This window comes from Diospyros lotus, chromosome 8, assembly GCF_014633365.1.
Source record: "Diospyros lotus cultivar Yz01 chromosome 8, ASM1463336v1, whole genome shotgun sequence".
NCBI classification, from domain to species: domain Eukaryota; kingdom Viridiplantae; phylum Streptophyta; class Magnoliopsida; order Ericales; family Ebenaceae; genus Diospyros; species Diospyros lotus.
This window is the reverse complement of record NC_068345.1, coordinates 7,329,809-7,355,841: the sequence shown is the minus strand read 5'-3', so window position 1 is coordinate 7,355,841 and position 26,033 is coordinate 7,329,809. Positions and strand designations below refer to the sequence as shown.

At 36.0% G+C, this 26,033-nt stretch overlaps 4 protein-coding genes across 5 annotated transcripts; 1 reads left to right on the top strand and 3 right to left on the bottom strand.

The window, feature by feature from the left end:
- Positions 1-1,920: 1,920 nt before the first annotated feature.
- On the top strand, positions 1,921-3,376 carry LOC127808168 (uncharacterized). Its single transcript, XM_052346578.1, has 3 exons — positions 1,921-2,458; positions 2,767-2,888; positions 3,005-3,376. The coding sequence occupies exons 1-3, from the start codon at positions 2,096-2,098 to the stop codon at positions 3,159-3,161; spliced, it is 642 nt and encodes a 213-aa protein (XP_052202538.1). The 5' UTR covers positions 1,921-2,095; the 3' UTR covers positions 3,162-3,376.
- A 996-nt stretch (positions 3,377-4,372) lies between these two features.
- On the bottom strand, positions 4,373-14,555 carry LOC127808167 (UDP-galactose transporter 1-like). Its single transcript, XM_052346577.1, has 5 exons — positions 14,119-14,555; positions 12,339-12,588; positions 12,025-12,232; positions 5,536-5,767; positions 4,373-5,168 (listed from the first exon to the last, which is right to left on the bottom strand). The coding sequence occupies exons 1-5, from the start codon at positions 14,227-14,229 to the stop codon at positions 4,947-4,949; spliced, it is 1,023 nt and encodes a 340-aa protein (XP_052202537.1). The 5' UTR covers positions 14,230-14,555; the 3' UTR covers positions 4,373-4,946.
- Positions 14,556-16,691: 2,136 nt separating this feature from the next.
- Positions 16,692-23,498, bottom strand: LOC127808851 (uncharacterized). Its single transcript, XM_052347516.1, has 2 exons — positions 23,135-23,498; positions 16,692-17,127 (listed from the first exon to the last, which is right to left on the bottom strand). Exons 1-2 carry the CDS (start codon positions 23,436-23,438, stop codon positions 17,072-17,074), a joined length of 360 nt encoding a protein of 119 aa, XP_052203476.1. The 5' UTR covers positions 23,439-23,498; the 3' UTR covers positions 16,692-17,071.
- On the bottom strand, positions 17,135-23,128 carry LOC127808849 (6-phosphofructo-2-kinase/fructose-2,6-bisphosphatase-like). Of its 2 annotated transcripts, none has more exons than XM_052347514.1 (2): positions 22,566-23,128; positions 17,135-22,303 (listed from the first exon to the last, which is right to left on the bottom strand). In XM_052347514.1, the coding sequence occupies exon 2, from the start codon at positions 21,930-21,932 to the stop codon at positions 21,117-21,119; it is 816 nt and encodes a 271-aa protein (XP_052203474.1). In that variant the 5' UTR covers positions 21,933-22,303; positions 22,566-23,128; the 3' UTR covers positions 17,135-21,116. The 2 variants fall into 2 exon arrangements, with proteins under 2 accessions (XP_052203474.1, XP_052203475.1); XM_052347515.1 differs by having other exon boundaries at positions 17,135-22,221.
- Positions 23,499-26,033: the final 2,535 nt, after the last annotated feature.

The following is a 26,033-nucleotide window of genomic DNA, read 5'->3' as shown; positions in this document are numbered from 1 at the left end:
TACATAATAATTTATCAATTAAAAGAAAATTTATATTGGTCCAACAAGCAACGAGCGAAATTACATATAGGGGCCCACAACTCAAGAGAGGAAAAGAAGAGAACCAAGGGCATCAAAGTAATTTGAGGAGGGAGCGGGTTGCCCGGGAGCAATAATTTGGATGTACCAGCTTAGAAGTGAGAAGAAGAAGAGTCCAAAAGCCCAATTAACGAGGCCCTGTTTCTGACAATTTCATAGTAAAACTTCACCTTCTTTATTACTACTGTTAATAAAATTTTGCTATTTTTAATATTTCAATTTTTTATTGGTTCATAAATATTTTAAAATATGATATATATATGAATAATTAATAAGAATATTTATTATTAAAAAATAAAATTTATTAGATACACCAACAAAGTTTTTATTAATATTTGGTAAATGATTTTAATAATTATTTTGGGTATTATTATTATTATAAGGTGCAGGTGAAGGGTGCAGGGATTCTTTACTTACTCTGGCATCTGACAATATGACCAAAGTGAGTGAATGAATGATGAGCAAGCAAGAAATCAGAGGTGAAAGATGTGTCATCTCAAATTACCATTCTACCCTTCTCAATCTTATATATACATTTAGAAGTAATAAATTTGAAAGAAGTTTATTATTATTTTATTTCTGAATAATTGTGTGAGTGGACGCATTGGTACTACTAAGGTTTTGTCACAACAAAGATGGTAGATGGAGAGAGAGAGACAGAGTGAGAGAGAGGTAATAACTTGTTTACAATTTACAAAGCCAAAAAGCCACCCACTTTGAAACATAAGCCCCTGCTTTCATGTAAATAATATTTGTTTAATAAATGTTTCCTGTGCTGTTACAATTTTATATTATTATTATTAATCACATTCACATTCACATACATAAGTAATACATCATTTTTGTCCTTTTCTTTTAATTTTTTACTATAAAATTTAATGGTCGTTATCTTTTTAGTTTATTGTAAAAGTTTATGGTCCTCTATAACAGGTAGAGGACCATAAACTTTTACGATAATGAAGCTTCATTATTATTTGAGATTGATGGTCCTCTTGACCCATTCGAGGGGCAAACACCAAACATGCAACAGGTTAGAGGGCATTGAATCATTGCTATTGAACAACACACGGACTTACAGGTCTTCAGTAAAATGATGTGCTTCCCATCGAAGGGTTAGCCGAGTCCGAAAAACTGTCCCAATAAAGCCAAAACAAATAGTAGGACACTTGCAGCAGCCTTTGCAAAAGAAGGGATCTCTTCTCTGCTGCCTAGACATGCAATCATGTTCATTGGTTCAAGAACCAAGAAGATCTTATAACACCCCTAAAGCAGGGGAATTTTCCCATAGCAGGATAATGTTGTGTGTTTATTTATCGCAATATTTTGTGGTCTTTTATCACTATAAACATGCTATTATTACATCATAAGTAATGGAGCTCTAAGTTATAAAAATATAAAAAGTTGGTGTGTTATGATGGAAGATGATGTGTACAGTGTGATGATGATCATGATGACTGTAGTAGGGATAGAGCGTAGAGGGCAGAGCTTGATAAGCCAAGAAAGAAAGATCATGTATCATGGGGAACATTTATAAAATATGCAGGAGAGGAGAGAATCTGATCTAATATGAAAAGATGGCACAAAGGATCCACCATTTCATCATCATAACCAGCCTATAGTGATGTGCTTTCCATTGTCATTTGCCGTTAAGGGCCAAAACTCTGCAGTGATTCCCGTGACTATACCTGCAAAAAAAGGTTAATCAAAATCATCCCCCTCTTTTTTTTTTTTTTTTTTGGGGGGGGGGGGGGGGGGGGGGGTTCATCATTAATATCCACCCCCTCCCCCCCCCTCTCTCTCTCTCTCTCTCTCTCTCTCTCTATATATATATATATATACACATGTAATGTAGAGCAGTTGCCCCATTTTACCCTCACCCACCCATTATATCTCTCCCTGGGCTTGCTTCTTGATATTAAAGAAAACCCGTTTTGGAACTGTCTCTCTCTATATAAAGAATAGAGACATTTAGAGCCAGAGGTGAGAGTGAAAGCAGGAGGAAAGAGGGTGCAAGAAAATGCCAAGTTCAGGTTCATTTTTGAGGCAGCTTAGTGGGAAGGAAGGTTGGAAATCAACATCCAGGAGGTGGGCTAGTGATACTGCAAGCAACACCACCACCTCCGGCTGTGAGGGGAGTTTCCGGCAAATGGAGGGGCTGAGCATGTGCGGCGGCGGGGCGTCGATGAGGAAGAGGGTGATGGTGGTGGTGGATGAATCCTCCCACTCAAAGCATGCCATGATATGGGCTCTCACCCATGTTGCCAACAAGGGTGATCTCCTCACTCTCTTCCACATCATCCCTCCTTCTTCTTCTTCTGAATCCTCTTCCACTTTCCTTGCGAGCTCCCTTGGCTCTCTCTGCAAACATTGCAAGCCTGAGGTATATATATTCATGTTTGTTTCATAGATCTACACATTTTCTGATTCATACATCTGATTTGGGACTCTGATCCACAGATCCCATTCCTTCTTCTTCAGATTTATCTGTCTTGTGCTAAATTGTAACGAACGTGTTGGTGAGTCTAAGGTCTCGGGTTTGAAAACCCGTTAGGTCGCAAGTGACATAATCAATGTTACCCAAAAAATAAAATTAATAATAATAATAAAAGTTGCAGTTGGCTTTTCTGTTTTCTATGAACTGATCTGTGTGTTGGAAGGGTTGAATGGAAATGAGGATTTGAATGGCAGGTGGAAGTGGAAGCATTGGTGATACAAGGGCCAAGGCTGGGCACAGTGCTGAGCCAAGTGAAGAAGTTGGAGGTGTCTGTGCTGGTTTTGGGGCAAAAGAAGCCCTCTCCCCTCATCTCTTGGTGAGTCAGTCGGTATTCCACTATTCATTTAACTTGAACCCTTCGATACATGTGTGTGTGTGTGTGTATTTGATCAGAATGTGTGTCATGACACTGATGATGTATATATGTATCAGTTTGTGCGGGGGAGGCGGCGGCGCCGGAGAGGAGTTTGTGGAGCAGTGTATAAACAGTGTGGAGTGCCTGACGATAGGGGTGAGGAAGCAGAGCAAGGGCGTGGGTGGGTACCTCATCAGCACCAGGTGGCAGAAGAATTTCTGGCTCTTGGCTTAGTACACGTAGTGATCATAAACCCAAAGCTTCATTGGCTCATTGTAGTGTTGTGAGATCTCAGATCATGATAAGAAGCTTGTTATTGTTAGTTGTATCATAAAACCATAGGAGAGGAGTATTTGTGTGGGAGGAGGAGGAAGAAAATCTGATTGTAGTTTGTAGTCTTAATCTTACTCTGAATTATATTACTTCTGACCAGATCTATTCTCTATCAATGCCAGTCCCCCCAACTCTCTCTCTCTCTCTCTCAGTTCCAGTTGGCACATTTCAGTGTTACACAGAGTGTTTCAGAGTTGAGAAAACCAAAAGATACCCCAAATTCCAAACTGATGCTAACACTAAGGGTGCAATTCATTGCAAGCATCCAACTTCTATGAAAAGATAATAAGTTTAATTGTTTAAAAATTATTTGTATACAAATTATAATTAAGGATGTTTGATTAATTTAATTTTTAATTTAAAAATTATCATAATTTTTAATTTTGATGTTTGATTATAATTATTTTTTAAAAAATTTCCTCTCCAAACCTGTCTCCTCCATGCCTCCCCCCTCCCCCCCTCCCCTTGATTGGCCGCCACTGCCATCGCCGTGGCTGCTGCTGCCATCAGCCTCTTGCAACGCGTCTGATTGCCGATGGCCGCTGCAACTGCCAAATCTGGCCTTCTCTTCTATTCTCCGTTAGTGGGCGGTTGTGAAAGGGGAAGAAGTTGTGATGGGTGAGTTTTTTTCATTTTCATGAAAAAATGTATTACTCGTAAAAAGATCAATTCTAGTAAAAGTTAAAAAAGAGCATCACAAAACGACAAGTTCAAAAATATTTCTTATAAAAATTTTAATCAATCAAACGCCTAAAAAAGTTAAAATTTAAGTAAAAAAAAATGACCAACCAGATAAACCCTAAATCAAAATACCCAAATCCAAAATTATTGAAAGAATTAGAGTTTTGAATTTGGGATCTGTTTGGAGGAGTGTTTACCATCCAAACCAAAAATAAAAAGACAAGAAATTGAGGGTTTACAAACTCGTCGTAAAATCATATATAATTTGTCTAGCAAAAATAAAACTATAGTTTTGTTGAAAATAAAAAATCCTTCCTAACTCTTGAAAGCCAAGAAGAGACTCGTTTTATTCTCAATTTTCAAATAAAACCACGGCAAACTAACCCAACCCATCATCATCCTTCGGATTCTCATTCCCACCTTCACGGGGCTTGGTGCAAAGTCAAAATATATTTAATAATTAATAATACACAATTTAAAATAATACACAATCTAATAATTATTTAATAATACACAATTTAAACCAAAAGGAACACACTGTCACACAATAAAATCAATCCGGCTAAAACAACTCTACATACAGTAGCCAATAGCCATCATCTAATCGTTTACTATGCCATACAAAGAAACTACTAGTATTTCAAACAATCAAAATTGCCCACACAAAGCAAACATTTTAGGGTCAAGTTTCTGTCCTGTCCCAACGATATATGATGCCCCAGCCACAGCCACAGCCATAATAAAATTGCATCCAACAGTGAGTACTAGGACTCGGTGCCCCAAATACCATATTTTCTAAGCTAATAAAAAACAAGAATGCGAACAGGATTGAAATTTCGAGGAGAGAAGGGGAAACTTCATCTATACTTCATTTCCATTCATCTAACTCAAAAGTTAAATTAGCAAAAGAATGGGGGGGGGGGGGGGGGGGGGGGGTGCTGTCCCTCTTGCTTGTATAACTCCTTATCCATATGACGACTACTGCTGCTGCTACAACAACAACATTTAAACCTTATCATCTAATTTATCGCTTACCAAAGGAATCAATTCCTTGATGCTCCGTGGAGTCCTGGGCGTGCGGGGCGTTCCCGGTGCCTGATGGGAAATTTTCTGCCTGACATAGCCATAAAACGTACATCCCACAAGCGTGATTCCACATCCAAAGGCATTCAAGGGAGAAATTGGGTTTCGGAATATCAGCCACGAGCACGTGACAGCAACCGCAACCTGTGAGGAGTAGACAGCAGAACATACTTGAGTAAAAATGAAGCATCAGACCTTGAAGGCCAAGCATTTGACTATACCAGATAAATTTGATTGTTTCAGGCATTCATGTATTTACAAACTAGAATTTAGTGTGATGACACTTTAACATGTGCCAACAAGATCAGAAAACATATGCTTGTAGAACAATGTTGATGATAACCCATGAGATCATAAATTAGAATATATATATATATGTGTGTGTGTGTGTGCGTGTGCGATCACTTTAGGAACAGGCATGACAACGTCAACCATGAACACAACAAAAGCCTTAATGGGAATACAAAAAGCAATCTAAGCTTCAGAGGAACCTATTTGCGCTTTATCTCACCTTCAGATTTCCAGCAACATTAAACGTCACTGCAGTTGTAGAATGAATCACATAAAAGATTGAGAAGTTAAGGCAGAAAGCCAGTACTCCAGAGCCAAAAATAATAACGAGAGGAGAGAAAAGAGATGTTTGCAACTGAAACCATTGGATAACTCCAGATCCTTCAAGTACTAGTGCAGGCATCGCTAAGATCATGGTAGCAAAAGGTGCCATGTAGTAAACTGTGTTTATGCTGAATAATACAAAAAAAAAAAAATGAAGGGAGAGATTAGATGAGAATGAACAAAATAAAATGATAAACAAAATGAAAGGGCATAACATTGTAGGGTCAAGACAAGTCTTCGCTGTTTTAAATAAACCAAAAATTGATCGAGCAGCAGTAAAGAAAGCCTAAAAATGCGCTTATGATGTGACTATAAATGACAAGTACAACTGTACAAGTATGGCAAGTGCTGCACTGGAATGTTCGAGGCATAGTTATTAAAACCGAACCAGTTTATCAAACTGGCCGGGGTATTGCTTCATTGGTTTGACAGGTGCTTCATTGGTCAAACTATTGGTTCAAATTATAAAATAAAATATCATCCATGTTCAAGGACTATATGATTGGTAATTATTAACATTTAAAATATTAAAACAAAATGCCCAAATTTCATAAATACAAAATAATCCAAAACTAAATAAAGGAAAGGAAAGAAATTTGACTATAAGATTGATAATTATTAACATTTAAAATATTAAAAAAAAACGTTTAAATTTAATAATTACAAAATAATGCAAAACTAAATAAAGGAAAGGAAAGAAATTGAGATTTAGGATTTGAGCAAGGAGTTCACACTTACAGAAAATGTGGATTTTGAGAAAAGGAATGGTTTGGATTGTTTCAATTTTCATTTTCTGTTTTTACTTTTTGACGTGTATTCTATGCTTCAAAATTTTCATTCCAACTCCACAACTACTGAGGAATACAATGAAGCATGAAGTCCAAAACAACTCCAAAATTTTTGCGGCTCCTTATGGTTACACTACCAATATCATAATCATTGCAACTAGTCACACTAAACTAATTAGCATTTAAAATATGCCTTCTGCTTCAGTATATAAGCAACAAGATTTGGGAAGAAAAGTGAAATTTGAATATTTATTTAACAACTTTAATTCCAGTGACCAAACAGAGCAGAGGTCCTGAACAATTATAGTGCATTCACTGTATGCAAACGGCTCCTTATGGTTACACTACCAATATCATAATTATTGCAACTAGTCACACTAAACTAATTAACATTTAAAATATGCCTTCTGCTTCAGTATATAAGCAACAAGATTTGGGAAGAAAAGTGAAATTTGAATATTTAACAAATTTAATTCCAGTGACCAAACAGAGCAGAGGTCCTGAACAATTATAGTGCATTCACTGTATACAAATATGTAGTATGACAATTATATGCAAACATTCAAAACGTTCATATGAAGGACTATTATTATGGTTTCAAGGGAGAGGTCTTTACCAATGTCTTGTGGGTAGTTGGATATCCTTGATTTTGTTCTTATTTCAACAACAGTGTCCATGCATTCTCCCCAATTTTTTTGTGTGATAATATTAGTGCTAGCCACCCTATCATGTTTATTTACAATATGTATATCATGCAAATATGCATAGACAAACATGCTTCACACTAGCCCCTGGGGGAAAGGAAAAGAACTCTAACCCTGTAAATAATGAATTAACTAAAAACTCATGCATAAACAGGATGACAGTTTGGGGAATCCTCTCTCAGCTCCAATCAAGGAGGTAGCCTTACCATACCCATTATAAACACTACAAGGAGAGAGGGTAGGCAAACATACGGAACCTATATGTAAGTAATGGAAGTTTTCAGCAAAATGCTATCCCCTATGTGGATATTTGAACCTCCACTTTTTTGGAGAATCATACGACTACAGGAGCTACATCATGCTTCTAGTCCTTCTCAGGTGTATCTATCCGGTTGGTGTTCAGCATAGACATGACAGTAAGATGTCATCCTTCTAATTATAAAAAACTGGTTATCACAATCTAGGGAAGCGTTTCAACCATCATAATAATACTACTCTAACTAGACATAACTAATCTTTATTATATCATGGAATAATACAATTAAGTCTCATTTTGTTTGAAAAGTTTGCACATTTTTTTTAACAAAGATCAAGGGCATTACAGTTTCCACCATTGTACTCTCCAATGATTCCGAATCCAAGACAATTTTTTTACTTGTAACAATCAACAATAAACACTTCCAATTTTTTGAGAAGTCAACCCGTCTGTCAAACTTTGTCCATTAAACAAACATTGCCACATGGGGTGCAAACAGGCAATCATGCCATACAAACATGCAATAATGTAATTCCATGCAGCAATGGGTGTTTAGCAAACAATGTTTACATAAAGCTAACCTAGCAAAATTTCAAAAGTGTTTACATAAAGCTAACCTAGCAAAAGTTCAAAAGTGTAGTGCAATAACTGTTAAAATTAAAAAATGAGATATTAAGGTGTGATTCAGTGAAAACTATGGGGCAAAAAGTGTCATTTACCAAAAAGAAAACAGTTTACATAACGATGAAGTAAGCACATAGCTTGAGAACAACAAAATTCTTCCAATAAGTCTGTAATGTTTATCACCTCATTCCAGACGCATCCAAGTTGATACAAGTTCTTTAGAATAGATAATAAAGAATATCAATCAAGATTTAACATTCCAAAAAGGGCAACCCCCCGCCCCCCTCTTTACTGCCCAAGATTGTGTACGAACACTAGGGATGTTAAAAGGAGCCGATAGACCCATAGGCCAGCAACCCAGCCTCCATGGATTTGGTGGGTTCAGTGTCACTGGTTTAGTTCTGAGTCTCAATATGAGCAATCTGACTAAGTTGGTTTGGGTCTTAATTAAATACTCAAAAATCCAAGGACCTCTGTAGCACAGAACAGAGAGGGCAATTTACATAGGAAGACTAAAACCATCTTGGATGCTCTTTTGACAACTAATGAATTATTCCATTGGGATACCTTGGTTCTATATGATTTAATGCTGCTTAGAATGATTTTCTATTGTTAGCACATAATGCTTAAAATAGAATATAATACATGAGCATTTGTAAAATTTTAATATAGAGTATAACAAAGAAGTGGTGCTTATTAGATTATTTTAAAACTATGCAATTAGATTCTTCATATCCACAAGTCAAATAAAACAAAACTTTCCTATGCAATTAATGTTTTTCCAGAATGCTGCCTATGAGAGATGAGACTTTTTTTATGTAAGAAAGGTCAAGATCCTAATTTTTATTAGGCCTCTAACTGTTCCACAGTATATTTACCTACTTGCTAATACTTTTTTTAAAAGCCCATTACATTTGTAAAGGAACAAGACATTAAATTTATCTTTTTTATTTTCTATGACTTGGAAATAAACCACAATGTGTTCTAAATTAGTAACTTTTTGTACCTTATGGATTTACCAGTTCATATACCATTCCCCCCTTTTCAATTCTATATTCAAAGAAAATGAGGTAATATTACCCTCCTTTATATTCCTCCATTCCCAAACAAAATGTGAGTAAAAACCTTTCCATTATTTCCCTTCCCTTTCCACGCCTTTTACCATTATGTATCTTCAGGTTTACTAACAACCTAAAGAGAAAGATATTTAACCAAACAAACTTCAATTCATCTAAAGGCAAAATAAAATCTTCAAAAAGCTCATTGATTCCAATCCAACAATAAATCACACACATAGGCACCACACTTTGAACATTCTTTTGTTCTTCCCCTTCCAATCTCTATGTCAATATTCCAGGGAGGCCTGCCGCAGGGGGGTGGATATAAAACTCCACAGTTGCCAACAAACAATAGTTAATCAGGAGATGATCCACTGATATTCTACTCTCTATGTGAACCATATTGCTTCTTAGCTTAAGTTATCAATGGTGAGGATGGAGTATAGAGTCTTTGACTGTGTGAAAATTATCACTTCCAAATAACCCCAGTCATCCATCTTGATTCCAGAGAAAGAACTGTGTGAACCGACCCACAAGACGTCAAAATCAAAGACAAACATACCCATCCCATTTTGATAATATCAAGTCCTCATTCACAAAAAGCCACCTTAACAATATAAAGGGTATCATGCTTGGACACCAGTTCTGGTTCCCAATCTTGAGTTAGGCATTCATTTGCAAAATGTATTTCCCAATTCTCACCCTCATTAAAAATCTATCCCCATCCAAAGCAGGTCTCCATAACCATATACTAAACAGAACTTTAATAAGCATTTGCAAACTGCAAACACCCAACCACCCATTTCAAAAGCTAAACCAGCCTTGTTTCAGTCCATTAAAATGGAACTTGCATTCCTTGCATAAACTATTTTAAAGGAATTCCTCATCAACTCTCTAACTTCCCAGCCAGCAATATAAGAATGGTGAAAAAAGACAAAGAAGTCAACAAACTAGAGAACAAACTCTAATCAGGGTAAGCATGCATCCTTAGAAAGAGTATTGCTGCTTCCAAGAATCAAAGTTCCTCTCAAATCCTTCCACCACCATTTCCAAAACAATCTTGAACCTAAAGAAAGCCCCAAAAAGAAGACCCAGACTAACCGACGACAAAATACGAAGCCTACATTTCAAACTAGCTGCCTGCCAAAAGATTCATATTCCATAGCTCTTACTTTGCCAAAATGGGAGACAAAATTCAATTTTTTCCAAGAAAGATAAAAATGTTCCAGATATGGACATAGATAGAAAGGAATAGCAAGCTAGAATTCATGTAACTAAGCCCAAACCAAGAATAGATAGGTTGCTATTTTGTCATTGCAAGATTAAAATAGTCCACAGATACAAATAGCTCAAACAAAGAATTATAACATAGAGGGAATGAAAAGGACAGCAAGCCACTTTCACAACCCAAAAAACAAAAGATGAATTGCATATAAACTTCCATTACAAACAGAGTTATTTTGTAATGGAAGAACTACTAACTAGCTCATACTGTTGTTTCCTTACAAAATTTGTGTTGTCAATTTATACCAAGGTAAATTTGAGTATATGGAAAATTATAAGCATGCCTAAAAGAACTCTTCACATGTGTACCTCATTTTTTGATAACATTATTCAAAACTACGAGATTGCTTCCACAGACTTCTCAAATGCATGTTCAAACAATTGCTTGACAATGATGAAAGCAATCAAACAGATCAGGCCATGACATTGCTCTTGTGCAAACCTTATTACATAAAGAACAAAAATCTTATTATCAAAAGTTATGATCAATTCCCCACCTTTTACTTGCACAAAATGCATGCTCATTCAATTGATTCATGTAACAAAAACAACACATCTCTGACAACAACATTATTCTTATTTCACTATATATCTTTCACAAGTATGTGAAATTTAAATCATCTATGTTTTATAAGAGGTGCATTGCAAAGACATGGGTTGGAGTTACAAACACCAACAAAAACACCTCCAACCCAAATCCACAACAAAAGATAATAACCTTCAAATATATAAGGAATACTTATAAACATATTTTAGTAAACATTCCAAATTAATGATGCCATGCCATGGCATACTACTACATACCAAACATTATGAATTAATGATATCATGCCATATTACTATATGCTGCCAAACATTCCAAGTAATGATATCATGACATACTCCAGTATGAATCTTCTTTTTAAAAAGTAGTTTTTTTATTCTTGCATATCTTCCCATAGAGGGCTCTCAGTAATTTGATTAAAAAAACTATGAGAAAAAAGCAATGGCACAACTGATTACTTTTCACTGCGTTTGAAACAGTTGCCCCTGTCTTAAGTTTCTAATAGTCTGGAAGTTTTCCTTCTCCATATTCCTCTATTGTCCACATTTATGTTAACAGCCAGCATTTCCTCTCCATCCAATTGTTTCACCAATTCTATCATTCTACCCACTGGTGTACAAATCCTACCCTCTGAAACTAGCTATTTTTTAAAACTAACAATGCAATCTCACGCTTAGCTTGATCAAAGGTTCCATGCACATTTATATACTATACCAACTATAGAAGGCCCAAAGGACACTTAATCCTGCCAATATACTCTCATTTACTATTATGAATACTCCTCAATAAAAGATCATTAGGATTAGAAAGCAAAAAACTTAAGATTGTTAGGTTTAGAAAGTAAAAAACTTAGGCATCATTCACTATTTAGGGTAGAGTGATAAGAAGCAAATTTAAGCCTCTGATGGGTCAAAAACCCAAAAGTCATTTCTAGTTCTAAAACAAACAGGAGATAAAACAATTGATTTCTTTATTAGTTCTCACTTCTAACAAATTTTACTGCTTCATACATCTAATGGTCATTCATGTTAACAGAAGTATACAAATAAGGAGGAGGGGTACCTGTCAAATGATCAAAAGGAAGAGTTAAGAGTGAGAAAAATAATACAAATAAGGAGGAGGGGTACCTGTCAAATTTGTAGCCATGCAGTAGAGATTCTGCAAGGATAGTTTTTGTAGAAGTAGCAAGACAACCAAATAATGCAGCACAGAATCCAAACATGTTGAAACTGAGCTCAGTTATAGAAGTCAGGAGAATTCCTCCTACAATGGGCACCAAAGAAAACCATATTCGCATATCAAAGTGCTTCCTCCAAACCAGCCACTGCAAGATAACTGTTCCAGATGCACTGAAAATCAGATGAAGGTTTGACCTAATAACATAAAGTGTGCTGAAAGAAAACATGAACAATATAATTTGATAATTTTATCTGAACATAACCTGTTGTTGCAGGGGTAAAAGACTTTATGGTTTGCATAAAAGAAACGGGAATGTAACGCAAGCTTACATTCCCCAATACTATGTTAATACAAAACACCAAAGACATGGGAAATATCCTTCTCCATCGATCTTCCGGATCAACCACTATAAGTGGCTTAAGCCTCAACACCTTGATTACTAGGTAGGCACCAATAGTTGAGCAAATGAAGTGTATACATGATACTGTCAGTGGAAACTTGAAATCCAGTTTCTGTGATTAAAAAAAAAAAAAAAAGCAAAAGTTTCAGAAGCCATGAACAGTAAGAATTATTGTCGGAATTGTCAGCATCACAAGAAAGCAGCCAATTCCATGTTCCATATCTCAAAGGCAACAAATCTGAAGGAAAAAAATACAAAAAATCATGGTTTAACAATCCTGAGCTGGTGTTAGAGAACGTTGCCTGCAGGAAAGAATGATATCTTGAACTCAAAATCTAGGTTTATGGAGTGTGGAGCAGAAGCCAATACAAATCTATATGAACCCAGAACATCACAAATAGACAAACAGACTGGGTTTACTTGTACCAATTCACTGAATGTGACACAAAGAGAACAGCACAAAAGTACTAGAAACTATTTTAGTCCATTATTCAGTCACTGCATTTAACACAATAATGGAAATATGGGCAATGGGCCATTCTGAATGTTTTCACAATAGCTGGGTGTCTGTGGTGTAACTTTATTGCTAAAATTGCTTTAAGTAGGTAAGATGGTGCATTCCATCATACAGTTAGGTGAACGGTCATACATGAACATAAATATAAATACACATCGTTCAAACAACTTGAACACTTCCAAGATCAGGTTACATATTTAATAATGCAAAGATCACACATTAAATGCATTAGAATTTAGAGGTGATAACAATTTTATATGAGAAGCTGGAAAGCTCACCAACTAACCACCCTATCCAAACATCAAGTTGGGACTTCTTTTTATTCTCTCTTTCTCTCTCTCTCTCTTTGACAGGTACATCAAATCTGGAGAGATGCATACCAGTTAATTGTCGGGTGTCTAGTTCATGATATTGACTCAAACAGCTATATGAAACTTTAAGATGTCTTCCTCGCTTACAAACCAATTGCTAATACAACAGCCCACGCCTCATCACAACAATGACAATAAATTTAATAATAAAGCGGATCCAGACGCATTATGAGCTTGTCATGCAATATATTGGGCATCTGTACGTGCCCGGAAAGACTACTTGATAGGTTCTTCCTTGTAAGATCCAACAAGTGTACTTAGTAGTTTAAATTTGAAAATTGAAAGTATAAGATCAAAAGCTTTTTTTATTAAATTATGTCTCGATATATACCCTGATTTGAGCAAAGCTCACAAGGAGAAAAGTAATAGGAAGAATAAAAAAGAAACACGCCTTAAAAAAGTAATTCAATCGGTATCCACTCTTGATCCACATTCGCCCAACCGAAATTCGCCCATAAATGACATATAAACAAATAAAAGAAGAGTCTGAAAAATGAGATCAGAAGGCAATTCGCCCATTTATGACAGAATTAGAAACAAATAAAAAAGTCTGAAAAATGAGATCATAAGGTGATTACAACAAACAAAAGAAAAACAGCAGCAAATATCCAGTAATCGTGTGCTGATCAAACATTACCACATAACAAATCAACCCAATTTAGCAAACCAATTAACCCGTTCAACAGAATTCCAGATATATCGAGGTGGCGAGGTATCAAAATCGGAAACGGAGAAGAAGGGAGATGGATGAGACCTGAAAGATCCACTTGTTCATGATAATGACGGTGACATTGAACCCCCACCACTGAATAATGGCGAGAAGCGGCCGGATCGTGCCCCAATCACACAGCTGAGTCTCCTCCATCCCTTCGATTCAATCAACACCGCCCCAGCCAGATCCAAAACACACTGGACCACCAGAGAGATAGAGAGAATGCAGAAATGGAAACCAAAAAGGAAACAAACCCTAATTGCACATATACGTATATGTTGTTGTTGTACAAGTCTCTCTCTCTCTCTCTCTCTCTCTCTTTCACTAGAATTCCAAACGTTTTGGACTTCTCACTCGCTCTTCACGCCATAAGACCCCTTCCTTCGCCCTCTCTCTCTCTTTCTCTCCCTCTCGATCTCTAGAAATGGTGTTAAAACTGTGTTATCTTTCTCTTTTTTGCTCCGTATGCATACACACACACACACATATATATATATATGGTGATGGTGGCAGCCATGGGACCCCCCTAGGATGTGGGAAGGTGAAGTGGTCAGAAGATCAGAGCCGTTCAAGGAATGTACTCTCTTTCTCGATCTTGCGGCGCGCATTCAAATCCGTAAAAATTGGGATTCATCCTACGGCCGCGATTCTTTTGCTCTCAAATGTTAGGCCCCCTTTGAATATCTTCCTTCCATCTACTTCACGAGCTCCTCATCAATAACGTACACTATGGTTTGGGACTTTCGGTTCCCTAATTTTTCGGTTTTAATTTAATTATTACATTTATACTTAATTAATATAAAACTCATAAAGTTGCCTTCATTTTTTAATTCTATTTGGTCAATTTTTTTATTAAATTATATTTTATAAATTTTAATATTTTTAAAAGTCGTATTTAGATATTATTATTATATTATTTGAGTATTCATTGGCAAAGGCAATGGTGAGAATAAAATAATATGCCCAAAAGATGCTTTGGAGGACGTTCCAACAAGAACCATTGAAGATAGAGTCGACCATTTAGCCCACATTTGTAAATATACAGAAACTACAATGATTTGGCCAAATTTATAATTGTTTAGTTATGATAATTGGAGATAGGCTCGATGTTACTAATAGAATTACCCATTAGACGTTGAAAGATATTTACTATAAAATTTAATGTGACATTGAATCTATAAAAATATAATACTTTATTTGATATTTTTTAAAATAGAATAATTCATTTGACTATTTTTAAAATACAGTGTCAAATTAATCTCGTAATTAAAATATAATAATTTATTTAGTATTTTATTTTAAAACTAATCCTAATATCTCCTAAAGTAGGCACAGTGCTGGTCGAACTTTAATCTTTTAATGAAATGTCGTCACTAATTTTGAAAATTTGAAGCATTAATTGGAGACTGAATTTTAAAAATTAAAAAATATAGATGAAATGGTTAAAATTCAAGGTTAACCAATAATTTAAATTATTTGGATAATTAACAATATAACTAAACGAGCACTAATATATAAATATAAAAGTGGCTAAGATTAGAGTGCAATCTTAACAAAGTTTGACCATAGCATAACATTAACTCTAAAGTTCAACAAATGAATTAATATAATATTTGAAAAATGATTTTTTTTTTTTGGCACAAAAGTCTATAATAGTTATTATATTATAAATGTGCTGAATAAATGATGCTTTGGGCATGCGAGTAGAGGGTGACCAAACATTAGAGATTTGTAAAAAGTTGAATTTTAGTACTTAGAATAGAAGTAGGCGAGAGAGCAGCTTCTCCAAGTCACCCCCACTTGGTGTTCTCAAACCTAAAATGGAAGGTTCAAACTTCAGTCTTTTTTAGAAAATTCTATCTTCTCACATGCATTTTACTTGGTCACTAGAAGGTTGAGTCTTACCAAAGTCACCACCCAATCCCAATAAATGAAAGAATCAGCAAGAATTATATTAAACTAGAAGGTTGAGTCTTGCTATATTAAATATATAGAGAGAGAAAGAGTAACAAAAAGAGAAATGAGTAATGATTGGGGATGGTTTGACAGCCATGTGACTAGAGATAACGACTAATTTAGAAGTTAAAGGTGACAATAGAGGCCAATCTAGAAAGAGGAGGAGACAAAAAGGAGAAGGTTAACTCGTTGTCGCCTCTAGTCCAGAGCCATTGCCGTTGCCTCTTTTTTTTAGATTGGCCGCTATCGCTATTTTCAACTTCTAAATTAACCCCAACCTCCAATCTAACGCCATCATTCTCACCATTGCCTAAATCTCCTTCCTCGCCGCCGTCATTCTATCCCCTGCCATTTATTCTCCTCTGTATATATATATATATATATACATATAATACTCATTTATAATTTTTAATGACATACAGTGTGTCGCGTCAATAATAATACACGTTTCTCAAATTGATTTTAAGTTTTGGATAAAATTGCACCCAATCTATCTAATTGACATACAATTGACAAAATTGAAACATTTGAATTATTGCAAAAACACAAAAATGTTTAGATTTTTGCTGCTATTAACCCTAAAAAAAACAAGAAATAGAGAGTTGAACAGGCAGCAGAAAAAGAAAAAATCCAATTCAACATAGAGGTCTGAACATGCATTAGAAGAAATCCAATCAAAATATTCCCTCTTTATTTTGTTTCTGTATATGGTGTGGGTGTACCTTCCAAATGTTTGATGTAATTCCTGCTCAAACATCACGGAAGAGCAAAGAAAGAAGCAAATCTTAGAACACTACTTTGTCCTTCAGAGTGGCTTTATTTCTAACTCAAGAAATTGCAAGCAGGTGTAGTAAATCATTGCTCAAAAATGACAGTTTCTGCACAATTTTATAGTCTATCAATGTTCAATTTGACATGAGGAGAAAAGTTGGTCTGTCTGGGATTGGAGCATTTTCAAAATAGCCTACACCAGAAGTTCTTCCCTTGGTAGCTATTAGCATCCTGATCTGAACATTATATCAACCATCATGAAGTTGCTTCAGATTAGAATTCTTGATGCAGCTGATTTTCCATCCCCCTTGCCGGCATCTACAGCTGCATACAGAGTAAATGGCAAGGAGAACTCAACAACCAATTCAATAAAAGTAACATTACAGAGAATCGAATTGCATGGTGTATATGGATTTTATGTTGCACCACCACCACAAGTGTAATCAATTTCTTTCTTCCCCTTCATCAAATAATTTCTTTATACAAGCAATGAATCTAAAAAATGTAACGGAGATTAAATTTCAACCGTAATTTTCACTTTCACATTGCAAATTGTGACTCAGCAAAACATATTCACAGACAAAAAGAAAGAACATATTCCATAAAGTGAAGAGACTTAAACAGCTGGAACCACCTAAAGAAATAGGGGGCCACCCAAAGACATTGCAGCTGATAATGATTTTTTTCCCCCTTGATCATGATCACAGCTCTCTCTCTCTTGGCGGGTTCAGGGGGATAATTGCCAATTTAAGTGGGTTAATCAGGAATAAGTTAAATATATAACAATAACAATAACAACAATCATAAACCTTAACCCCACTAGGAGGAGTACCAGGAAAACCCTTTTTTTTTTACTCATCCGCATAGTTTACAAGGATCCCAATACAAAAAATGCAATTGCTATAAACTGGAAGGTATACAGAAAATTGACAAATATTAACTATGGCTCCAGCCTTCTAATGAGGATTAACACTGTATATCCCATATTTAGCAAGGATCAAACTTTAGTCAGGCAGAAAATGACTTTAAACAAAGCTTTCATCTGACAGCAGGGATGACATCATGACACTAACAAATTTGAGTGAGCCAACATTCAGTGATCAGATAATCTCTAGACTCAAAACACCCCCCTCCATACTTTGGCATAACTTTGGAACTTGGCCAATTGCAAAAATTCAAATGAGGTGACCAACCAGGAAAGTTATCTCTTCCACTGAGCAATTGGTCAAGAGTTTCTCCTGTTGCATATGTTCTCATATGCATTATAACACTGCGAATTCCCACCTACAGGTTATTGCTAATGCATGAATGCAATTCAAATGATGTTTGGAGTCCAGATTGTCCAGACTCAAAAACTCACAACTTGATTGGATGACAGAGAAGGATAACAATATAAATATCCAGACAAGTTGATAAGATAAACAGGCAATTTATCATCAGGAAATCAGAAAAATGAACAAAACTGCAAATGATTTGTCCTGCCGTCGACAAATTATGCAAAAAAACTTAATGTATTCTAAGCCATTTAATTTATTTATTTACTTTACTTTTACATCACATCAGGTACACTAGCACAAAATAGGTTAAAAAACATCAGAACCTACAGGTATGAACAAAAATGCACAAAAATCCATAGGCACAAGAGAGACCATCAGTGACTACATTGCTACTGAGCTACCTATAGGCATGTGGAGAGTGCTTCAATTCCAGAGGAAGTTGAAAGTATCATAATCTCCATTGGGTTTTTTTGGGTCCCTTCCTATGTGATAAAAGCCTAAAGACTTTGTCTCATGAGCAAGAGGCCCACAAGGGTTTCTTACTTTTCTTTCATCTGTTAGGTTAAAAACAAAAGGGTACCGGTGCTGGTGCCAGTGCCAGTGCCGGCTGTTTTTTTTTTTTTTTTTGAAAAAAATAAAAAGAAGGAGAAATCAGTTTGAGAGGGAGTGCAGGGTCTTGATCCAGTTGATGATTAAAGCATCATTTGCTGATTTTTGGTCAACTGGTCTGCAATGAGAGGACATATTGTTCTTCATTCCAGATGGTCAGATAGACAAGTTGAGGTCTGCAGCTCTGGTTATTGGTCACTGAATGGAGGGGTTTGATGTCAGAATTTTCTGGTTAAAATTGTAGTGCCCAGTTTTCATCATCCTAACGACTGGAGGGTCATTTGTGGTTTGATTGTGCTGATTTTTGGTCAGTAGGCAGTGGATGAGTTGGACTTTGATCTGAACATTTGGATCGACTATTTGTGCAATACATCTTTTGTTTTGCATTCTTGATCAGCAGCCTTTTTTGGTGATATTTTTCATAATCTTTGTTATTACTTTGAAATTGTTCAAATTAGTTGACTGAATTGTGGTTATGTACCTATTGCTACCATTGGACTTGCGGTTGTAATTGTCTCTTGCTCATAGTGGAGATTTTGGAGTGGATCATTGGGTCTCATGGCTTTCCCCTTTCACGTTGGAAGGATTTTCCATGTAAAATTTGTGTATCAAGTGTGTGATTGATAGTTCTTGCATCATTTATTATTATAATTAGTGTATTGTGGTGCTTCTTGTGTTATTGTGATCACTCCTTGTAGGTTCAATCAAGTGGGGGGAGATATTACCTAGAATTAGCCGTTTTCTCTTGAGGAGAGGCAGGCCTTCAAGTTTGTTTCATTCTTACTATCACTCAAATAAAAGAACTCATCGAAAAGATACAAAAATCAAGAGACTCTGTGAAAGACCAAGAGAGTATGCAGGAGATTCGTGAGAATACAAGGAAAATTTTTGAAAAACCTAAAGAAATTTGAAGAATTCACCTAGATGAAAGGTGAAAAAAGAAAAATGACAGGTCCCCCCTTTATGGGGAGTCCTCGGGAGGTGAAACAGTAGAAGGTGCGACAATTCGGGTTGACCAATGGGAAGTCTCAGAGAGACCACAATCGTTGGATTAACCAAGACAAAAAGATTTAGTGGGGTGAATCCCACTAAGAAAAGTTACTACTGGTAAAAAAATTCACCCTAGGACAATAGGCTGACAAGTTAACATTTTTCACTCCAAAAGACCCTGGAGAAAAAGTAGGGAGTAATTGATGTGCACAAGGGCCTAAGCCCATTTACGAATCCCACAAAGGTTAAGCCCAAAAGCTAAGAATGAAGCATAACGAATAAAGAAATGAAAAACCTGCACAAAAGGGGCACGAGAGACCCTCTCGAATAAAAAGTCCCTAGGAGACCCTTTCGGTAGACTCCTGCGAGGGAGGACCAAGAAGCTCCAGGAGAGTTAGGGCCTCTCACAGGGTATTCTCCTAATAGAGACATACGAACATACCTTCAAGATCTTATCCGAAAATTGTATGATGAATAAAGATTAATGAGATCTGTGCCAATCCCAAAAAATTAGGAATCCTTATCACTTCTGACACAACGTGTAGTGCATGCGTGAAAAAACACACCAAAATAAACCCTTGAAAAAGCAAAGTTCAATGGCCGACGCTTGGCTTTCAAGAAGACGCAAAAACAAGACTGTTTTTCTAAGAAAATCCAAATAGGTTGCTGAAATTTGATTGAGAAAAACTTGATTACAAACTCTAGATCTTAGGCATATTTATAGTATTTGGCTAATCCAAATCCATCTAATATTTGTAAAAAAAATCCAACTAGAATCCTAATAGAAATAAATCCTAATCAAACATGAAATAGAATCCTAAATCAAGTAAAAAATGAAGTAGAATCCTAAAACATATGAAGTATTAAAATACTGTTCTAGTGCTACTATTCCGTCGTGGTCGGGTCGGCCTTGGCTTGGGCTGGGTCTTGATCAGTGTCCACATCATTCACCTCCACTTGAGAAGAATTCATTCTCAAATTATGATCCGGGTATAATAACTCAACATCTGGCAAATACAAAGAAATATCAGCAACATTGAATGTTTTGAAAATACCAATATGATTAGGCAAATCCACAACATAAGCATTATCATTGATCTTCTTTGTAATCTTGTAAGGACCATATTTCTTTGGCTCGAGCTTGTTCTGTTGTCCTGCTGGAATCCGTTCCTTCTTCAAGAATATCCTGACTTTATCTCCAATCTCAAATATCTTGTGCTTTCTATGCTTGTCAGTTGTCGCCTTATACTTCTTATTTGTGCAATTTTTGCTTGACATCTTCCTAAACCGCTTGAACTTTTCTACTAAGGGAACATGAGCAAAGACATTCCTCCCCTTCTTAGCCATATCTATGTTGGCATGGGTCCAACCATCGCCGTGTTTGTTGCCCTCTACCTCCATTGTATTATTACTGTTAGATTGAGAACGTTGAACATTCTATCTTGAACGCTTCTCTAATCTGGTAGATCTTATCATAGGTCCTTCTCCTTTCATCAGCCTTTTTGATTTTAACTTCTCAACAGCTTCCGAATTCATCTGTAGATTTTTCTTGCCTGGAGAAGCATTCTTTTGCAACTGTTTCAAATAAAGGCTTATTCCATGACTACCAACAGTCTCTCCATCACTTAAAATATTGATGCTTAAATCTTCCTTTGGTCTAAGCACTTGATCAGCTATAGCAACAGCTACTACAGTATTCTTAGTTTCAGAATCTAATTTCAAATTAATACTGAAAGCAGTTGCACTACCTGAGTTAACTATCATGGGAGATCCAACACCCCTTTCCACATAGAGACCCCTGTGATCATTTTGTTTTTGCAATCGCAAAGGTGAATATGTTCCTACTACCTTCGATTCAACCATGCCAGAGCCTGAATAAACTGTAAAAGAATCTACTACCATGGCCTCCATCTCCTTTACAGTCGCACATCGATCAGAAGAAACACCACCATCCTTGAATAGCGAAGCAATGCCTGAGCCCTCGGGACTGGAAAATATCCTAGTATGAGTCAACAACCTTGGAATTTCTGTCATGTTAGCAACATAAACCAAACTTGAGTTTGCAAACGTGGAGGTTGCTGTGACAACATAATGTTCGAGATCAAGCTCCAAACTCACCGAAAATCCATTATTTAATTTATACTCATGATTTCCCCAATGGTTGTGTTGTTGCGCATTCCTCCTAACCCCTTTACCACTAGGGTTGGCTATCATATGACCAAAATCATCGTCATCGTCGCTATCATCCATCATTGGTCTTTTAGGATTAATAAGGACAGGATTAATGGCTAGTCTTCCCAGTTTAACATAGCCGGCTTGATTCACGCCATTAGTCCAGTTCCGATTATCCTTAACTCATTGTAAAACGCCCAATTGGTTGTAGATTCGCTCCAATTGCTGCTCCATTGTACGAGTTATTTCCCGTTGTTCTTTGATTGCTCTTCAAACCGTGGGCAGCCCCCGACCACCATCACGAGGCTAGTTGCTACCGTTACCTTCAAGATTGACCATTTGATTGGTTGATAAACCGCTCTGATATCACCTGACGCAGCGTGTAGCGCGTGTGTGAAAAAACACACCAAAATAAACCCTTGAAAGAGCAAACTTCAATGGCCGAATGTTGGCTTTCAAGAAGACACAAAAACAATATTGTTTTATTAAGAAAACCCAAGTAGGTTGCTGAAATTTGATTGAGAAAAACTTGATTACAAACTCTAGATCTTAGGCATATTTATAGTATTTGGTTAATCTAAATCCATCTAATATTTGTAAACAAAATCCAACTAGAATTCTAATAGAAATAAACCCTAATCAAACATGAAATAGAATCCTAAATCAAATAGAAACATAAAGTAGAATCCTAAAACATATGGAGTATTAAAATACCGTTGTGGTACTACTATTCCGGCGTGGTCAGCTCGGCCTTGGCTTGGGCCGGATCTTGATCAGTGTTCGCATCAACTTCCTGCCTACCTTAGCTATAAATAGAGAACCTATTCTCCCAAGTAAGCCATTTCTACTTATTCAAGAGCTCTGCAATTGAGATTATAAAGCTGAATTAAGCATTGCAGCGTTTGTATAGAGAATGCCCTGGGGCCCTGACTGGATCTTTTTTTTTTTTGGTAGAATTTTAGTAGATTGAAGACAAATTCTCCGACAAATAAATTCATTGTTGTGTTCAACCAACAACAGAAGGAAATCAGGACAACTTATATCATATGTATGCATTTTTGGTGGATAATCAAACCTAAAATTTGTCTTTAAACCCATCCAAGCAGAAAATGAATTTGGCTTCAAACCCTCCATTTTCTTTTCCTTTCACTTCCCATCCACGAACGAGTTTCAAACATAGCTTATAATTTTGGTCCCAATTGCCCGGAAACCAACCGAAAAGCAAAAAAATCCCAAACCCTAACACAAACACGAAATCTACAAAGAGAAGGGGAGAGGGGTACTGGATTGGAGAGTGGCGGGAGATTCGCCGTAGATGAGTTTGAGCCTGGAGAGGGGGACGAGGGCAGTGTCAGGAGAGGAGGCTTCGGCGAAGAGCTGCTGCTTCCATTCCCACATGGCCTTCTTCATGGCCTTGTTAGATTTGGAGAGCGAGTCCTTTTCGGCCTCCAGAGCCTCGATGTCCATTTGCTGCTTCACCGACCTCACGCCAAGCGCGACGAACACGCCGCCCAGCACCACGTTCACCAGAGTGTTGTTGCTCGAGGCTCTCGCCACGGCGCCCGCCGCTCTGCTCGCCCACTCCATCGTTGAGCTGTTTTTGTACCAGGAGCCGCCACGAACATGAGCGACTCAGAAACGAAATAAGCATGTGTAATATGGGAATGGTAACAAAAACATGAATGAAAATGGAATAGAATAATTATTTTATTTTGTTATCATATTTACGTAACATTTATTAAAATAAATAAGATAAAATTATATAAAAATAAAATTATAATAATTTTTTATGCAAGATATGAAATAATTAAGATAAAATTAAAAAATATTTAATCATTTTTATCAAATTATTTGTTAAAATTTTTAAAATACACTGAAATAAATTATTGTGTAAGCTTATGTATCTTTTTACTCTAATATCAAAGAAATTTCTTTTAACTTAACAATGTTATAAAACTCCATGTAATTTTACCTTCAATAATCGATTAATCATGTGGTTTGCTACCTAGTGGTTAACAAATATTCTAAAGTTACTATTTTAATATTTTTTAAGTGTTCATTATATTAGTAATGTATCTTAATACTAAATTTAGATCACGTTTAGCAAACGTGTAAATACATCTGATATATCTTTATATATATTAATAAATACAAATTTTTCATTATTCATTACTCTCTACTTTGTTGTATGAATAAATTATTAAATTTCCTGTTTTGAGATTTTCATTCTTAAGGTGTTTAGAATATATGATGAGATTATTTGATAACGGGATTTTTTAAAAGTTCTTGATCTTTAGATTTTTCAAATGAAGACTTTGATTAATTAATTATAAACTGACATGTAGTTTAATACCTTGATTATAATAAAATACTAATTGCTAAGAATGGTGAGTCATATACTACATAGTTTGTGATGTTTATAATAAACTCGTGGGTAGTTGATGGAGAAAATGCATTGAACGTGACACTGATGACTAATTATATGGCATAATGGATAATAATCTTATCATCGAGTTGCAATTGTGTAACTGATTTTTTGATTTGAAGCAACACAATTCTCGTGTATAGGTGTGAGATTTGCTAATATGTCGAATAATTCAATTGCGATGTGAAGACATTTATTTATGTGGTCTTATATCATTGGTGCACGAAGGCATGTGTTTGTAGATAGGATCCATTACCATTTTTAAGTTGAGGTGAATGTCCTATGTGGTCTATTGTTAGTATGATGGGAAAGTCTTTGACCAAGACAATATGATTAATTAGAAAAAAGTTTTTTGAGGTGTCATCTAATCACGCTGAGAGATTGAACACATAGTTATTGAATTTGTAAGTTTATCACTCAATGACTCTTGCCTAGTTGGGACATTGATGAAGGAATTCACGAATGATGGTGCGAGTAAAATTAAAAATTTTATATGCTTCAGTTATACACAGCGTAAGCAATAAATACACACAACATACACAGCTTGGATATTTAAGCAACACATTATTTCATTATATGAAATACAATAAATGAATACCTAAAGTTCGATGTCAGATTGGATACAGAAATCGTTTTGTATCAAGACCGATCCACCTTACGTCGTGGTGGTCCTAGTCTATTCACACCTAGCATGTTAACTAGTATCACTTCGTGCACCTCTTCCTGTGCTAGCTTAAGGATTCCATACCACTAGCACGTGTGTGTGTGTCTCTCACGCATGACAATCACACAATTGTTAATTTATGAAAGTAAAAGCAGTAAATGACAGAATAAGCATATGAGTATAACGTAAAAAAGCATAGCCAAACAGAAGCTTTATGCTATTTAAATTGCCTCTCTTCACGTCCAATTTCCCTTCATCGCCACCCTATATCTGTCTCTCTAATTTCATGCCACATGGACCACATTTGGGAGGTTGAGGCAGCACTGAGAGTCGACTCTTGTCCACTGCTAGTTGACTCCGAGACATGAGGTAGTCGACTCTTAGTGCTCTAGCATGATAACATTTAACGTACTGTTGTCATTAACACTTAATGACATATCAAAGACACAATGAGTATATAATGCTAATTCCAAACACAATACTATGTAGTGTATGATTTTCTAGGTTCAATGTCTGCTAGCAAATAGACAACACCAAAACCCGTTTGGCACCGATCAACACCTAGACCCATCACAAAAATCTCTCCATATCTCAGTGATGATCCTAGAGGTCTTGAGAAGCGCTTAACATGATTCAGGACAATATAAAAGACAATGAAGTCTTATTTCAAGTGAACTTATTACAATTGACGATTACCATGTGCTATAATATTTCTATCACCTAACGTCCTGACTAAGCGAGAGTTATGGAATAATAAACTTATAGAATTAGTAACTATGTGTCGGATCTTATTAAAGTGACTAGATGACATTTCAGAAAACACTTTTCTTATAATCAATCTACTTTAGCCAGGGACTGTCATGTCACACTAATAGTAAACCACATAGGACGTTCACCTTATCAATAACAATGAGGGTGACAGATTATATCCTTGAATACCTGTCTCCATATACTAGCAATACACAACCACATAAATGCACCTCTCCACCTCGCAATTGAATGGTTCAATCTATTAGAAAATCTTACATACTAATACACAAGATAACCATATCAGTTCAAGTTTAAGGATCAATTACACTATCGCAACTAGATG